Here is an 18,029-nt window from a genome sequence, read left to right as displayed (position 1 = left end):
GGCGAAGTGAAGTATTACAATATTATACATAGAATTCAGTGGACTGTCCGTAAGATAGGGAAGGGCTGGCTAATTCATGGAGTCCAAAATCTGGACCTCCACCCTATCTGTTGAAAATGGTTTCAGATGAGCCTTTCGTTTATATTTTGGCTTTGTCTGCTGCTATTTTTTTTTTTTATAGTTGGTAATGGCCTCCTTTGGATGGAAGAGGAAGATTGGCGAGCGGGTGTCAAAGGCGACATCTCAGAACTTCGAGAAGGAGTCTGCGGACGAGGCAGCCGCCGGCGGTGACAGCGACGACGCGCGCTGGCTCCAATCCATTAAGCGCAAGAAAGGACTTCTCCTGGAGGACAACATCTCAAAAGGCAAGCGGATGAAGGAAGAAGGAGCGTTACTGGCCCTCAACGGAAGGTAGGAGCAACGGCCGAGCACATTCATCCCATGCACAAGTGAGAATGTGCTATTTACCTATTTCTCCACAAGGGGGCAGTAGAAGCCTTCAGGAGCGCTGGAACGAACCGTTCTATCTTTCGGTATTTTTTTTTGCAGGATTGTTCCAAAGATTTCGAAAGTGACTTTCTCATCGCCTGTGTTACAGAAATTAAGGGGAGTAAACCGTAACGTGAAATTAAAAAAAGATTTTAAATATATTAAAAAAAAAAAATACTAAAAAACTCCATAAAAAATGTTACTGCGCCCCATCCAAAAATAAAGAAACTGAAAAATAACGTCGCTATCTGGTATCCCTGCGCCCATAAATGTCCGATCTATCAAAGTATAATTTTTTTAACCCGATATATAAAGGAAAAAAAAATTGAAATGGTGGAATTGCTGTTTTTTTAATTTTTTGTCAATGTATTGCCCCAAATATGCAAAAAAAAAAAGAATTAAAACAAAGACAAAGTATACCTGTTTGGTATCGACTTAATCGTCCTGATCTGGAGAATCCTATTGCCCCGTCACATTTACTGCACAATGAAAGGCACAAACAACAAAACCCCAAAAAACAATTGCAAAATTGCTGTTTTTTTCCCCCCGTTTCTCTTTTTCCATTTTCCAGTAAATTATGGTAAAGTGAACGGTGTTAGTCAAAAACTACAAAAAAAAACCAAGCCTCGTACGGCTATGGGGATGGAGAAAAGAATAAAGTTATGACTACGTCCTTAAGGGGTTAATAAGAAGCCATAGCTATTAAAGTCTTAGAATGCCCCATTAACCCATTGATCGCTGTAGTGGCGACTGGATTGGTCATCTTCCACAAGTAGTATTGGCTGAGAAGGACGATGTAAAGTCATGGCCCGAGCTTACATTAGACCCGTCCCGTACTTCCAGTAACTCGCAGTTCACACCCGCAGTCCCCGGGTCACATGACCAATGACACCAGGGGTCAGCGCCACGATCACATGATTGTTTTTGGTGCGGCTTCTTGTACATGTGATACTTCTGTATCCCCGTCTCGTCCTCTCTGCTGCACGGAACAAATCTGACACTCGTCTCATCTGCCAAAAGTTTCTCTCCTTGTTCCGGCCGCTTGGATGAAAAGTGATGTATTTTGTATTTTTTTTTATAGATTTTTTTTTTTCCTTTTAGAGCAGATAAAAAAAATTCCTGATTTATCGTTAGGATGGCAAAAAGTGCCAAGATAGATGCAAATCTAGAATCTATGAAATGTAAACTGCATTCCTGCAATATGGACTATACTATAAAATGAAGGACAAGTAGTGTGTCCCCACCAGCCATGACAAGGTGACCAAGGAGGCAGACATACGTCTGATGTCCCACCAGAGAAAGTTCTCCTTGTCATGGCTGGTGGGCGCTACCAGAAGTTCACTGAGGGCAGAGCTGGGACACCTCACTTCAGTAGGAGCTGAGCTGCAGTACCTGAGAACGGCCACTAGACTGTGTGTGGAGCTGCAGATTCCCAGCTTTGGCCACACTGAGGACAGCGATCAGCTGCTCCATGGAGGTGTCGGAGCCCAACCTCTGTGTCATTAATGACCTGTTGTAAGAATGAGGTCATCAGTATCTTGGACAGCCCCTTTAGGGTACGTGCACACTCTGCGGATTGGGGTGCGGATTTGGCCGCGCGGATTTTGTAAAATCCGCAGGTAAATCTTCCGGTAAAAAGACCTGCGGTTTTACCTGCGGATTAGCCTGCGGTTTTGCCCTGCGGTTTTTCATCTCCACGATGGAGAAGATGGGAAAGCGCAGCGGAATCCGCAGAAAGAATTGACATGTCAATTCTTTCTGTGGTTTAGAAAACGCGCGGAAAAATCTGCACCGTCTGCACTGCGGAACCGCAGCAGAATCCGCAGCGTGGGCACACACCCTAAAGCTACCAGATAAATTCCTGCTACTTAGTAAATAAAATTCCATTGTCATCTGCTTATCGCCGCACTGTGAATTCAGCAGACTCTGATTTCCGCTGTGGTTGCTCCATCATCATTGCCTGTGGTTGTGGCTGCCGGGCGAGTGACCATCGTTATAATGCTTATTTCATAACTCAATAGTTCATATGAAAACAAAAACCTTTGTAATAAATCTTATCAGAGGAATTTGCACCTTCCTCCTCCTGGACTGATCTTTCTCTCCATTCAGGGGTAAATTCTGTATTCAGCGAAGACCGATCTTCCCATTACTGAGAGATGACAGTTGGTGCTTGTAAAATTCTATGGATGGAGGAGCTACAGGTGACAGAGACATAGGGGGAGGAGCTAGAGGTGGCAAATACACAGAGGGGAGGAGCTAGAGTGAAGACAGAGGGGAGGAGCTAGAGGCCGGCATAGAGGGGAGGAGCTAGAGGAGACACAGACAGGGAGGAGCTAGAGGTGACACAGATGTAGAGGGGAGGAGCTAGAGGCGATACAGAGGGGAGGATCTTAATACACAGATACACAGAGGCATGGAGCTAGAGGACACAGACATAGAGGGGAGAAGCAAGAGGAGACACAGACAGGGAGGAGCTAGAGACCGCCATAGAGGGGAGGAGCAAGAGGCGACACAGACATAGAGGGAGGAGCTAGAGGTGACACAGCATAGATGTAGAGGGGAGGAGCTAGAGGCGACACAGACATAGAGGAGCCAGAGGCGACAGACAGAGGGGAGGAGCCAGAGACTACACAGGCAGAGGGGAGGAGCTAGAGGCAACACAGACATAGAGGGAGGAGCTAGAGGTGACACAGACGTAGAGGGGAGGAGCTAGAGGCGACACAGACATCGAGGAGCCAGAGGCGACAGACATAGAGGGAGGAGTTAGAAGCGACACAGAGGGAGGAGCCAGAGACTACACAGACACAGAGGGGAGGAGCTAGAGGCGACACAGACATAGAGGGAGGAGCTTTTTCACATTTTGTGAGTACGTTATTCCCTGAGAGTCTATAGGGTCTCCTATGCTGGGCATTCCTGGGTGTGGGGTGCTTTCTTGTCCCGCGTCTCTTTTTTCCTCCTCTTTCACTTTCTTCTGTTTCTCTTTTCTTGTCGGTGACGTTTCTGTGTTGTGTAATTTTTGCAGTTGTGATCGGGGCCAAAGGGTTTTGTTTTCTAGTGGGAAAAGAAATCTCAAATATCAAAGTCCTGGAGCTCATCATATCTCCATGAGAACATCCCAACCATGAAGTATGTCATGAGCGGCGCGGAGCCGCAGGAACACTAGAGTCGCTGAGTAAGTGTTACATCTGCAGCCCATAAATCTCCCCTGTGGGGGCGCCCCCCCAGGAAACGGGCAGGAAGAACATTCATTATGTGCTGGCAGTGAGATCCCCGAAATGTGAAAACTCCTGAACAAGCTCATAACATTCCAAGTCCTGCTGGCTCTCCCTGTCGGTTCACAGCGCGGCGCTACAGTTTAGTAATACTCGTCTTTATTACATTCTCATGATATTCTGTTCCTCGTTGGGAAGGTTATTTTACACAGATGTGCAATGCCTCATCCAAGAGGTGTCTGCAGACAGGCTCTTATCATGTATCTCTATATACTCGGAGCTCCCCCTAGTGGTGGCTGCAGACAGGATCTTATCATGTATCTCTATATACTCGGAGCTCCCCCTAGTGGTGGCTGCAGACAGGATCTTATCATGTATCTCTATATACTCGGAGCTCCCCCTAGTGGTGGCTGCAGACAGGCTCTTATGTATCTCTATATACTCGGGGCTCCCCCTAGTGGTGGCTGCAGACAGGATCTTATCATGTATCTCTATATACTCGGAGCTCCCCCTAGTGGTGACTGCAGACAGGATCTTATCATGTATTGTATCTCTATATACACGGAGCTCCCCCTAGTGGTGGCTGCAGACAGGATCTTATCATGTATATCTGTATACAGGGAGCTCCCCCTAGTGGTGGCTGCAGACAGGATCTTATCATGTATCTCTGTATACAGGGAGCTCCCCCTAGTGGAGGCTGCAGACAGGATCTTATCATGTATCTCTGTATACAGGGAGCTCCCCCTAGAGGTGACTGCAGACAGGATCTTATGTATCTGTATACAGGGAGCTTCCCCTAGTGGTGGCTGCAGTCAGGATCTTATCATGTATCTCTATATACAGGGAGCTCCCCCTAGTGGTGGCTGCAGACAGGATCTTATCATGTATCTCTGTATACAGGGAGCTCCCCCTAGTGGTGGCTGCAGACAGGCTCTTATCATGTATCTCTATATACACAGAGCTCCCCCTATTGGTGGCTGTAGACAGGATCTTATCATGTATCTCTATATACACGGCGCTCCCCCTAGTGGTGGCTGCAGACAGGATCTTATCATGTATCTCTGTATACAGGGAGCTCCCCCTAGTGGTGGCTGCAGACAGGATCTTATCATGTATCTCTGTATACAGGGAGCTCCCCCTAGTGGTGGCTACAGACAGAATTTTGATAGAGGCTGTCCGTCTATGCTGATAGTTATAATTTTGAAATGGCCTTAGAGCCTCCTTTTGTTGACCTCAGGGGTGGAGGAATTTTTCTTTTAACATCTGATTGATTATTTTTCATACACTGTGTGGTTAGGACACCCTCTCTGCAGGTGCAGTATCACTTATGACCTGAAGGTGTCACTGCTGCTCCTTTACAATCACACATGAGATAGAAGTCCCTGAGCTGCAGTCACTGATATACTTGTATACAAGTCTGGTATGTTCAGGGAACGGCGTCATATGCAAATCCCGTTATTGTGGGTGTCGGTGATCCCCGGGATGTCCAGTGTGACTTCTCCCACGTGGGCTTTCCCGGATTCCTGAGCAGCTGATGTCGCCCGTAATGCGGCACTTTGGATGCAGGCATGCGTTACTGCAGATTAGTAATTCGGGAATGTGGGACGGATAATCTAATAGTATTGGTGTGGATGAGATTTTGTTTCTGTGAACTCCTTCAGGATGGGGGTCTCCATCCCACAGTGCCACAAGAGCTGTTGGAGACCCCTGCGATTGGCCGGTCACGCTGGGCTCCGGAGTCCGTCCGTCCACCACATCAGGGGCCTGCGGTATTAGAAATGGTAGACGAGGCAGAGAAAGGTGCGAATGGCGTCCAAACTCTGGCCAGCTAATGGATCTCTGCATAGTTCATCATGCCCTGTGAGCCTCAAGGCTGTGGCATTCTGGGAGTTGTAGTTCCACAGCAGCTGATTACACCATGCTATGTGTTGGCGATTTGCTTGTTTTATAATGTTCTGGTGCAAATTTTGGAGTTGGGGGTAAAAAAAGCAATGAAATCCGTGTCATTGGCTCTGGTACATTGTAACCATTTGCTTTCCTCTGCGCTCCTGACCTGCGATACCCCCAGTGATTCATCCCCCGGCGGTGACACTGACACGGGCACAGTAATTAGCCGCGCCACTGTGAGATGTGGAAATCTACTCTCTGCACCCAATTTGCGCACTCCCTTAAATGAGGCTCTTCACAGTTTCCCCACACATCCTCCGTGTCGCGTCTCATGTCACTAATTGGTCCAATTACAAAATTCTCAAAAGGGGACTAAATAGATGCGGGAAGAAGTGCGAGCGCTGCTCCGGAATATATTACATTACTTCTCATTAACACGTTGCATCCGACAGCCAAGGCGGCCATGTCGCTGGAAGCAGAGACATAGCAGAGCCCAGCTGCAATGTGGCTCCAAAATTTGTGGCCTTTTACGGCATAAAGTTTTTTTTTTTTTTTTTTTTAATTCCGTCTAAAAGTCATCAGCCGCGCCCCTCCGGGTCCATTTTCCAAATTTTTGGAGATCACATTTTTTTAATTTAAATGGTGAAAAAAAAGTTTGTTTAAAAATTATTTTTTGTCTAGACATTCTCTGAGACCCGAAGCTTTTTATTTTTCCAGCTTGTTTTTTTTTTTACATATGGTGCTGACTGTTAATTACAGTTTGTGGTACATATGTTGTTTTGATCTCTTTTCTGAAAAATACAATTCTGGCATTTTGATTAATCTTCTCTTTATGGCATTTACAATGCGCTTGTACTATATACTGCAGTACAACAGTATTGCAGTATGTAAGACAAATCTCAGCTCTGGCTTGTCTCTCTGCAGCTCCAACACATCTCACACTACTCTGCTTCCCCCCCATCTGATTGCCTCCAGTGAACACAGGGCCTGGTTCTAGTCATAGTTAGCCAGGTGTACCTAATCAGTACCTATATTGCTAGGATTTAACCCTGTCCTATCTAGTTTCCCTACATACCCTCCCCCTCTGCCCAAAACCGAGAATATGGCACCGTCTGTCAACACACAAAACCTACAGGGCTTTAAATTGACACAAGTGGCTGTCTCATGCTTGATGACATGAGGGTGACCCAATAACTCCCAAGAACCTGTCCATAGTTTTCAGAACCAATTTTCAGCCTTGCTGATTTTTGAAGGCGGAAAAGTTTCTGCTCCTTTGACCATCCACAAAGGGCATGGAGTTTCGAGTGGGTCCTTATCCTCCCAGGGTTTTAGTAGGTTGCCATAATATATCCGGAAGGGCTTCGTTTTTCATGGCTAGTATACTTTATAGTTGACCTCTCCCACCTTTCCCCTGCCGCTGGAACTTGCTCTCTCCTGTGGGCAGTAACATAAGTACCCGATCCCCAGGCTTAAATTGTCTCACTCGAGCCCACTGATTATAATCCCCGGATTTTGGCTCTTGAGCCTTTCAGAGGCGCTGTTTGCCTTGCCCTTCATTTTTGTCCCTTGACACAACAGATCATTGTGTCTGGCCAATTGTGGAAAACTTATTGGCTCCTGGGGAACTCCATGTACATTTTACAGAGCACTTTTAATCCTTCTGTCCCTGAGCTGGGCAGTCCCAGATTTATTCTGGGACTAATTCAGGTCAGGGATATCGGTTCTTTGCCAGGGTACGGTACCACTCTGCACGCAGGATGTTCAGAATGGGTCTTTGAGGACCCCTCAGACATTGTCTTGGGCACCTTCATTTGGGTGTCCCAGAAAGGTGACCTCAGGCTTCGTTGATTGCCCAGGGAGTTCTCCACAGCCAAGTATCTTTCCATGAGTCTCATAAAGTCATCTGTATTTTGGGGATTTGTCCAAAGGCTGATTGGGCGCTTGGGTCACTTCACAACAGCTGCACGAGAGCCGCGGGACTGCAGGTGTTGACACTGCTGGAAAGGCGCCAGCACGGGAGGTGAGTATATGTTTTTTTTAATTTTATCGAGACCTAACATTTAGATCAAGAAGGGGTTGTCCAAGTAGTGCAGTTTGGTGCACACGGCCTGTGCGGTCTCCTCTAGAAAGAATATGGCTTGTCTCTCTGCAGCTCCAACACAAATCCACTCTGCTCCGCTCCCCCACCTGACTGACCAATAAATGAATACAGGGCCTGACGCTAGACATAGCTAGCCAGGTGCATGCAATCCGGACCTCCAGTGCTAGGTTTTAACCCTGTTCTACCTGGCTTTCCTACAATATATGTATATTGACCCCTTTGATCTTCAGTAAATATCAGGGTGTAATTCTTGGGGCTGTTGTGTGTTATATAGCCGGCCCTGGAGACACGGGCAGCTTTATGGTCTGTAATCCGTTTCTTACCGCTGCACCCTGTTTACTGTACCTTTTATGGCTCCATACCTTAAGATTTATGGTGCAGGAACAAACATGGCATGGCGCAGTCATATGTAGTGGGGGGCAGCGCTCTGGTCAGGCTCCCTGCTGTTTTATAGATGGGAGTTGTCCTTCTCTATATAGACTCTACAAAGACTTGTTGGGTCCGTCCGGGTCTTATCGGGGTCACATGGTTATTCGTCATGAGTAACGCTGCATAGGGGCCAGTTTTACAGAAGATGAGGACATGTTTATCACCATTTCAGAAGCTGTACGGACGGAGTACGTGGTCCTATATGAATACAACATTCACATGACTCAGAACTCACGTGAAACCTCATACGTTCCTACCAGTAACTGCCTAAATAATGCCTCCATACAGTGCCCAAGTAATACCTCCATTCAGTATCCAAACTTTGTTGCCACAGAGTGCCTACATATCACTTACATTTAGTGTAAATGCCATGTATTGCTTACAGTTCTTAAATAATACCGCCATACAGTGTTCAAAATAATACCGTCATACAATATCCGAACTTTATTCCTATTGAGTGACTACATGACACTGGTATTCAATGCGTTAAAGTGCCATTCATAGTCCAAATAATACCGTCATACAGTCAGCACCCATACTGCTCAAAAACCAGTACCAGGCTCTCACGCAGGAAAATGATGAAGAAATACATCAGGATAAGACTTTGCCAACAAGCAGCAACCTTGTACGCCTTCAGAGTCCTCCTGGATGGAGAAAGAAAAATGTTGTGAAGAAGAAACGGAGAGTGGTGGTCATGGGGGATTCCCTGTTGAGAGGAACAGAGGCCGCTATCTGCAGACCGGATATAACTTCAAGAGAAATGTGCTGTCTTCCAGGTGCAAAAATTAAAGATGTGTCTAACAGGATATCAGGACTCTTCAGACCTACAGATGACTACCCATTCCTGCTACTACATGTGGGGACAAATGACACCGCAAGAAACGACCTGGAAACCATCTGCAGAGACTTTGAAGACTTAGGCAAGAAAGTGAAAGAACTGGGAGCGCAGGTGGTCTTCTCTTCCATTCTCCCAGTGGATGGCCATGGAACAAGGAGGTGGAATAAGATTCTGCAGGTGAACAACTGGCTACGTCGATGGTGCCGTCAGCAACGATTTGGATTTCTGGATCATGGAGTGAACTACTTATACGATGGACTACTTGCTAGAGATGGGGTGCACCTTACGAAGACTGGAAAGCATGTATTTGGAAGTCGCCTTGCTACACTTGTAAGGAGAGCTTTAAACTAGAACAACATGGGAAGGGAAGCAAAAGACCAGAAAAAGCCATACACCTGACAAATGCTATTGAGAACTCTGCTATTAGAAGTGGAAAGGAAGAACAAAGACGAAAGAATCTAATTAATAAAAATATTGGAGAAAGAGAAACCAATCACAAACTAAAATGTTTCTATACTAATGCACAAAGCATGGGCAACAAACAAGGAGAATTGGAACTACTAACACAGGAAAAGAAATATGATGTCATTGGAATCACTGAAACTTGGTGGGACAATACACATGATTGGAATACAAGACTAGAAGGATACAACTTATTTGCAAGAAACAGACTTGATAAACGAGGAGGGGGTGTCGCATTGTATGTTAGAAACGCGTATATCTGCACAGAGATTGAAGCTTCAGAGACTGGGAGTTCTGTGGAAACTGTTTGGGTAAGAATACAAGGACAGAACAATGGAAAGGACACCATTGTAGGCATTTACTACAGGCCGCCTGTGCAAGCTGAAGATATGGATGAACTCTTTATGCATCAAATGGCCAAGTTTTCCAAAAAAATATGTCATAGTTGTCATGGGAGATTTTTATCAACTTTATCTTCCAAAAGGTAAGGGAGAAAGCAAGGAGAACTGCTACCTTGGATCTAATGCTTATAAACAGGGAGGAAATGGTTGAGGAGGTAAAAGTGGCTGGGACCCTAGGAGGTAGCGACCATGCTATTTTAGAATTTTGGATAACTAGAGGCGGAAGACCTGTGAAGACTCAGACGTCAAGGTTAGATTTCAGAAAGGCAGATTTTAAGGGATTCAGAAAGAGAATTGGAGGGATCCAATGGCTGGATATCCTTAAAGACAAAAATGTCCAGGAAGGATGGGAAATCTTGAAAAATGAAATTCTCAAAGCACAGTTGTTAACAATTCCGAAAAGAGGGAAGAATAGGAAGCATTTAAGGAAACCAGGATGGATGAACACAGAACTTAAGCACATGCTAAAAAGGAAGAAAAAAATGTTTATAAAATGGAAAGAGGGAGGCATATCTAAAGAAGAATATAATGCTGTCTGCAGAACCTGCAGGGCACAAATCAGATTAGCTAAAGCTGAAAATGAATTGAGGCTTGCAAGAGATGTCAAAAGCAATAATAAAGGATTTTGGGGATATGTCAAAAGTAAAAGAAAAGTCAAAGATGCTATAGGATTTTTACAGGATGAAAATGATGAAATGGTAAGACAGGATGTTGAGAAGGCTGAACTTTTAAATTCCTATTTTGCATCTGTTTTCTCTCAAAAAGGAAATGTAACATCAACTGTTATTCACTGTCCTATTAAGGGAATAGAAGAATCCAGGATATCTATAAACAGAAAGATAGTGAGGAAACACTTAGCCAACCTAAATGAATTCAAGTCTCCAGGTCCAGATGAATTACACCCCAGAGTACTGAAGGAGATAGCAGAAGAAATTTTTGAACCCCTCTCCATAATCTTTGAAAATTCTTGGAGAACAGGAGAAGTGCCAGAAGACTGGAGAAGAGCAAATGTTGTTCCTATCTTCAAAAAGGGGAAGAAGGTGGACCCAGGCAACTATAGGCCGGTGAGTCTGACTTCTATACCAGGAAAGATCTTTGAACAAATTATTAAACAACATGTATGTCAATACCTGGATAAGAATGAAGTGATTAAACAGAGTCAGCATGGGTTTGTAACTAATAAGTCATGTCAGACTAACTTAATTTCCTTCTATGACAGTATCACTGATTGGGTGGATCAAGGAAATGCTGTAGATATAGTATATCTTTACTTCAGCAAAGCATTTGACAAAGTCTCTCATACAATCCTTATTGAAAAAATGACTAAGTATGGAATGGACATGGCAACTGTTAGGTGGATTCATAACTGGCTTAGTGATCGGACCCAAAGAGTGGTCGGAAATGGCTGCACATCCAGTTGGAAGAATGTCTCAAGTGGGGTACCACAGGGCTCTGTCCTGGGCCCTGTATTGTTCAACATCTTTATCAACGATTTAGATGAAGGAATTGAGGGTAAACTGATTAAATTTGCTGATGACACAAAGCTAGGAGGGATAGCTAATACTAGAGAAGAGAGAGAGAGGATTCAAAAAGATTTAAATAAACTGGAGAAGTGGGCAGCAACTAACAGAATGGTTTTTAACAGGGAGAAATGCAAAGTACTACATCTGGGCAATAAAAATGAAAAAAGCATATATAGAATGGGAGGAATAGGGCTAAGTGACAGCACATGTGAAAAAGACTTGGGTATACTAATAGATCACAGACTGAATATGAGTCAACAGTGTGATGCAGCAGCAAAAAAGGCAAATGCAATTCTAGGATGTATTAACAGAAGCATACAGTCTAGATCACGTGAAGTCATTATTTCCCTCTACTCCTCTTTGGTCAGACCTCATCTGGAATATTGTGTCCAGTTTTGGGCACCACATTTTAAAAAAGACATCAACAAACTGGAGCAAGTTCAGAAAAGAGCGACCAGAATGGTGACCGGTCTGCAAACCCTGTCTTATGAGGAAAGGTTGCAGGATTTGGGAATGTTTAGTTTGCAAAAGAGAAGACTGAGAGGAGACTTAATAGCTGTCTACAAATATCTAAAGGGCTGTCACATTGTAGAAGGATCAACTTTATTCTCATTTGCACAAGGAAAGACTAGAAGCAATGGGATGAAACTGAATGGGAGGAGACACAGATTAGATATTAGAAAAAACTTTTTGACAGTTAGAGTGATCAATGAGTGGAACAGGCTGCCACGAGAAGTGGTGAGTTCTCCTTCAATGGAAGTCTTCAAACAGAGGCTGGACAGACATCTGACTGGGATGATTTAGCGAATCCTGCTTTGAGCAGGGGGTTGGACCAGATGGCCCAGGAGGTCCCTTCCAACTCTACGATTCTATGATTCTATGATTCTATACAATGACTTTAAATATTACCACCATACGGTGCTTAAATAATGCCACCTTACAGTGCTCAGATATCACCTTCATGAAATGACCAGTTAGTGAGGCCAAAGAGTGCTGATAAAACTCTGCCATCTAATGCAATAAAGCTGGAAAAAAAAGTATCACTGAGTGTGGGCAAAAAACATAGCCTTGGGGTTCTCGTTGATTTCCAATTTTTGTAAGTCCCCGGTAAGTGGAGCCCTTGGCAACTGACCATTTGCCCCGCTAGTCTATTTTCGTAAAGCAAAGGTAAGCAGAGAGAGACCAAGGAGACCGTTGCTGACGTGAAGACGCGAGCCCCAGCCCAACCTACGCGATGGAGAAGTGCAGTGCAGCGTCAGTAAGCTGCAGCGTCAGCTGACATATTTTTGTTGTTTTTGGTAAATAAAGCGATGAGATATTGATACATGTTGTTTATTTCAGAGCGTTGGTCTTGGGGTCTCCTCCACATCGATGTCTGAGCCAACGCTCCCAGACACATCGCTGTCTCTTTATTTCACGGAGGATAATTGCTTTAGTTTTAGCGCACAGTAGGAGCAGTTCTCGCCGATTGGTGGTGTGATTGCATTAGACTTTAATTTCCTGACCCGTCCGCAGCCGTCTGTGTGAGATATTACTAATCATTCATTGTTATCGGCAGCCACCGCGCACAAGGGCTGAGGAAGTAGTAGCGGACGAGAAAGTTCACCCCCAAAAAAACGAGCTGAATAAGATTGGTAAATATAGCTGCCGCCTTGCAGGAAGAGCGCCACCCTTGTCTACAGGCTGAGTCTGGTATTACATCAGACAGTGGATATTTATTATTCGCCCCCCAGTCTGTTCTCAGTCTCCTGTCTCTGATTACAAACCCCAGCGTATTCCCTGGATTCTCCTCCCTCTTATTCTCACTGTGAGAGCTGACACATTGTCACGAGTCCACACCATGCGGGAACGGTCATAGCTCCACACCGAGCACCATGCTGAGCTCCACACCAGTCTCCACATTGAGCGCCTCACCAAGTGCCACGCCGAGCTCAAGACTCAGCTCCACATCGAGCGCCTCGCAAAGCTCCACAACGAGCTCCAAACTCAGCTCCACGCCGAGCGCCACACCAAGCTCCACACCGGATGCCACACTGAGCTCCAAACTCAGCTCCACACCGAGCTCACCGAGGGCCACACCAGGCTCCACACCGAGCTCCAAACTCGGCTCCACACCGAGCTCCAAACTCGGCTCCACACCGAGCTCCAAACTCGGCTCCACACCGAGCTCCAAACTCGGCTCCACACCGAGCTCCAAACTCGGCTCCACACCGAGCTCCAAACTCGGCTCCACACCGAGCTCCAAACTCGGCTCCACACCGAGCTCCTCACCGAGCTCCTCACTGAGCTCCAAACTCGGCTCCACACCGAGCTCCTCTACGAGGACCACTCCGGGCTCCACACCGAGCTCCAAACTCAGCTCCATACCGAGCTCCTCTACGAGAGCCATTCCGGGCTCCACACTGGGCGCCACACCGAGCTCCTCTACGAGGACCATTCCGGGCTCCACACCAAGTTCCAAACTCGGCTCTATACCAAGCTCCTCTACGTGGGCCACTCCGGGCTCCACACTGGGCGCCACACCGAGCTCCTCTACGAGGACCACTCCGGGCTCCACACCAAGTTCCAAACTCAGCTCCATACCGAACTCCTCTACGAGGGCCACTCCGGGCTCCACACTGGGCGCCACACCAAGCTCCAAACTCAGCTCCACACCGAGCTCCAAACTTGGCTCCACACCGAGCTCCAAACTTGGCTCCACACCGAGCTCCAAACTCGGCTCCACACCGAGCTCCAAACTCGGCTCCACACCGAGCTCCAAACTCTGCTCCACACCAAGCTCCTCACCGAGGGCCACTCCGGGCTCCACACCGAGCTCCAAACTCAGCTCCACACCGAGCTCCTCTATGAGGGCCGCTTCGGGCTCCACACCGAGCTCCAAACTCAGCTCCACACCGAGGGCCACTCCGGGCTCCACACTGAGCTCCAAACTCAGCTCCACACCGAGCCCCAACCTAGCTCCACACCGAGCTCCTCACCGAGCTCCAAACTCAGCTCCACACCTAGCTCCTCTATGAGGGCCACTCCGGGCTCCACACCGAGTTCCAAACTCAGCTACACACGGAGCTCCTCTACGAGGGCCACTCCTGGCTCCACACTGGGCGCCACACCGAGCTCCAAACTGAGCTCCACACCGAGCGCCACACAAGTACGACCATATTATAAATCCACACACCGGTTAAACAAATAGCAAGATAAATTCCCTGAGGGGTGAAGTTTGCAAAATGGGGTCACTTGTGGGGGGTTTCACTGTTTACGCATATCAGGGGCTCTCCAAACAGGATATGACATGCACAGAACATTCCATCAAAGTCTGCGCTGCAAATCGTCACTCCACCCTTCTGAGCCCTGCCATGCGCCCAAATGGTAGTTTTTCCCCACATATGGAGTATCAGCGTACTCAGGAGAAATTGTACAACATTTGTGAGGGTCCATTTTCCCCGTTACTCTTGTGAAAATAAAAAATTGAGGCTAAAAAGATTTTTGTGCAAAAAATATGACTTTCTTACCTTCACGGCTCAATGTTATAAATTTCTGTAAAGCATCTGGGTGTACAAGGTGCTCACCACGCAGCTAGATAAATTCCTTGAGGTAGTCTAGTTTCCAAAATGGGGTCACCACTGCTTAGGCACATCAGGGGCTCTCCGAACACGATATGACATCCGAGCTCGATTCCAGCCATTTTTGCGTTCAAAAAGTCAAATAGGGCTCCTTTCCTTCCAAGCCCTGCCGTGTGCCCAAACACTGGATTTCTCCTACATGTGGGGTATCGGTTTACTCAGGAGAAACCACAACAAATTTTGTGGTCCATTTACTGTACTGATCCTGAGGCGCATCCTGTATTATACTCCAGAGCTGCACTCACTATTCTACTGATGCAGTCACTGTGTACATACATTACATTACTGATCCTCAGTTACCTCCTGTATTATACCCCAGAGCTGCACTCACTATTCTGCTGGTGCAGTCACTGTGTACATACATTACATTACTGATCCTGAGTTACATCCTGTATTATACCCCAGAGCTGCACTCACTATTCTGCTGGTGGGGATGCATTATGGAGCTGAGCTTCTTCCTGGCTCCCACATTACTATATTGTTATCTTTTTCCTGTTATTAGTGCTTTCTCTGTACAGGTTTCTTGGCTTTGTGGTGGGGCGTGGGGTGTACTCTCCCTGGTTTTCTCGCTCCTCTTCAGTACACTTTGGATTACTTAGCGCTCCCTTCTTTTCCCTTTGTTGTGAGATGTAATCTAGTTGCACTGATGGATGAGACTGAGCCCGGGGCAGCGCTGAAGAAGATACCGAGCGCGCATCAGACTCCTATGATCTCAACCCTAAACATTAGATTTCCTGCAGCAGCGTCCGGTCCGTCTTATATACTTTAGCATAAGTGTTACATTAGGAATATGAAGAGAGAAGGAAGATCCGGCACTGGAGACTTAATAAAATCCACGATAAGTTTTATTCACATAATTTCATGATAAAACCATAAAGGGGAAAACAGACCCCCACGCCTGACGCGTTTCGAACCTTACACCAGGTTCTTCCTCAGAGACATGTCTCTGAGGAAGAACCTGGTGTTAGGTTCGAAACGCGTCAGGCGTGGGGGTCTGTTTTCCCCTTTATGGTTTTATCATGAAATTATGTGAATAAAACTTATCGTGGATTTTATTAAGTCTCCAGTGCCGGATCTTCCTTCTCTCTTCATGTTTGCAACACATGGTGGTCAGCCATTTGATCCCTAGGCACGACCGGCTTACAGGACTATTTTGGTGAGCACAAATTTCCCTTTCCCCTTCCTAATTTTCTAAATATCCTTACATTAGGAATCTCCACCACTCCGCGGCAGACCCCGCTGCGGGGGGACATCTTTTTGTGCACTCCCTCTTGTTCTCGAAAAAATGAGGCAGTAGCAGCTACAGGACGGCAGAAGGGGATAGGGTGAATGTAGAGGGGATTAATAGTAGTACTGTCTCTGAAGCTACAGGCCGCCGGCCCTCCCCGGTATCTCCTTCTGGGTCCCGTGACCATACTGGGATTCCTGGTAGTGCGGCCTCCCAGGGATATAGAGGATCGCCATTAGCCAAGTCTATAGACCGTTCCTGACACTCTGACCCTCTAGAGCCCAAACCGCGTTATTGTGATAGTGATGAAGTGCTGCTGTATCCTGGACAGTTGTTGGCTGCCGCTCCTCTCCTCCTTCCTACACTTGTATGGGCAGCGATAGATATTGAGACAACCCTTTAGCAATGTGTCTCCAAACCTGGAGAAATGCCCGGCCTTGGTTCCCCTCATCCTGCCCAGCAAGGATAAGCAAACCAGAATTTTGGTGCACATTTACGATGCGTCCTGCAACTGCCCCAACTCGCAGGCTAAGTGGTTCGTCTGCGTCAGGCTGGAAGCGGTCTGCTGCGCCAGTGTGCACATTGGTAGACAGGAGAGCAGGAGCAAAGCAAAGGTCTGTCTCCACTAATAATCCCTTTATATAGCGCCAACATATTCCGCAGCGCTTTACAGTTTGCACACATTATCATCACTGTCCCCGATGGGGCTCACAATCTAAATTAGCAGTAGACAACCCGCCCCCCCTTCCTGTAAATTGATAGTGAGCCGCCCCCACTTCCTGTAGATTGATAGTGACTCGCCCCCACTTCCTGTAGATTGATAGTGACTCGCCCCCACTTCCTGTAGATTGATAGTGACCCGCCCCCACTTCCTGTAGATTGATAGTGACCCGCCCCCACTTCCTGTAGATTGATAGTGACCCGCCCCCACTTCCTGTAGATTGATAGTGACTCGCCCCCACTTCTTGTAGATTGATAGTGACCCGCCCCCACTTCCTGTAGATTGATAGTGACTCGCCCCCAATTCCTGTAGATTGATAGTGACTCGCCCCCACTTCCTGTAGATTGATAGTGACCCGCCCCCCCACTTCCTGTAGATTGATAGTGAATCGCCCCCACTTCCTGTAGATTGATAGTGACTCGCCCCCACTTCCTGTAGATTGATAGTGACTCGCCCCCACTTCCTGTAGATTGATAGTGACCCGCCCCCCCACTTCCTGTAGATTGATAGTGACCCGCCCCCCCACTTCCTGTAGATTGATAGTGACTCGCCCCTACTTCCTGTAGATTGATAGTGACTCGCCCCCAATTCCTGTAGATTGATAGTGACTCGACCCCACTTCCTGTAGATTGATAGTGACCCGCCCCCCCACTTCCTGTAGATTGATAGTGACCCGCCCCCCCACTTCCTGTAGATTGATAGTGACCCGCCCCCACTTCCTGTAGATTGATAGTGACTCGCCCCCAATTCCTGTAGATTGATAGTGACCCGCCCCCCCACTTCCTGTAGATTGATAGTGACCCGCCCCCCCCACTTCCTGTAGATAGTGACTCGCCCCCACTTCCTGTAGATTGATAGTGAGCCACCCCCACTTCCTGTAGATTGATAGTGACCCGCCCCCACTTCCTGTAGATTGATAGTGACTCGCCCCCAATTCCTGTAGATTGATAGTGACTCGCCCCCACTTCCTGTAGATTGATAGTGACCCGCCCCCCCACTTCCTGTAGATTGATAGTGACTCGCCCCCACTTCCTGTAGATTGATAGTGACTCGCCCCCACTTCCTGTAGATTGATAGTGACTCGCCCCCACTTCCTGTAGATTGATAGTGACTCGCCC

The 18,029-nt window shown here is 46.9% G+C and overlaps 2 protein-coding genes across 2 annotated transcripts in view; both read left to right on the top strand.

Annotated features, from left to right (window-relative positions):
• Nucleotides 1-18,029, top strand: part of TTC33 (tetratricopeptide repeat domain 33) — a 183,911-nt gene that overhangs the window by 15,271 nt on the left and 150,611 nt on the right. Inside the window, exon 2 of the mRNA XM_073562655.1 lies at nt 182-411. Coding sequence (XP_073418756.1) covers nt 188-411 — 224 coding nt within the window. The 5' untranslated portion in view covers nt 182-187. The remainder of the gene's footprint in view (nt 1-181; nt 412-18,029) is intronic.
• Nucleotides 12,224-15,891, top strand: LOC141075573 (uncharacterized). The gene has a single exon (XM_073562686.1). It carries the CDS (start codon nt 13,217-13,219, stop codon nt 14,357-14,359), a length of 1,143 nt encoding a protein of 380 aa, XP_073418787.1. The 5' UTR covers nt 12,224-13,216; the 3' UTR covers nt 14,360-15,891.

The sequence above is a fragment of the Dendrobates tinctorius genome, unplaced genomic scaffold (genome assembly GCF_039654945.1).
Source record: "Dendrobates tinctorius isolate UK_male_01 unplaced genomic scaffold, ASM3965494v1 ptg000362l, whole genome shotgun sequence".
NCBI lineage: Eukaryota > Metazoa > Chordata > Amphibia > Anura > Dendrobatidae > Dendrobates > Dendrobates tinctorius.
This window is presented reverse-complemented; position numbering and strand designations above follow the sequence as displayed.

Coding starts and splice junctions, on each gene's coding strand:
- LOC141075573 (XM_073562686.1), top strand. CDS start 13,217: ATGCTGAGCTCCACACCAGTCTCCACATTGAGCGCCTCACCAAGTGCC.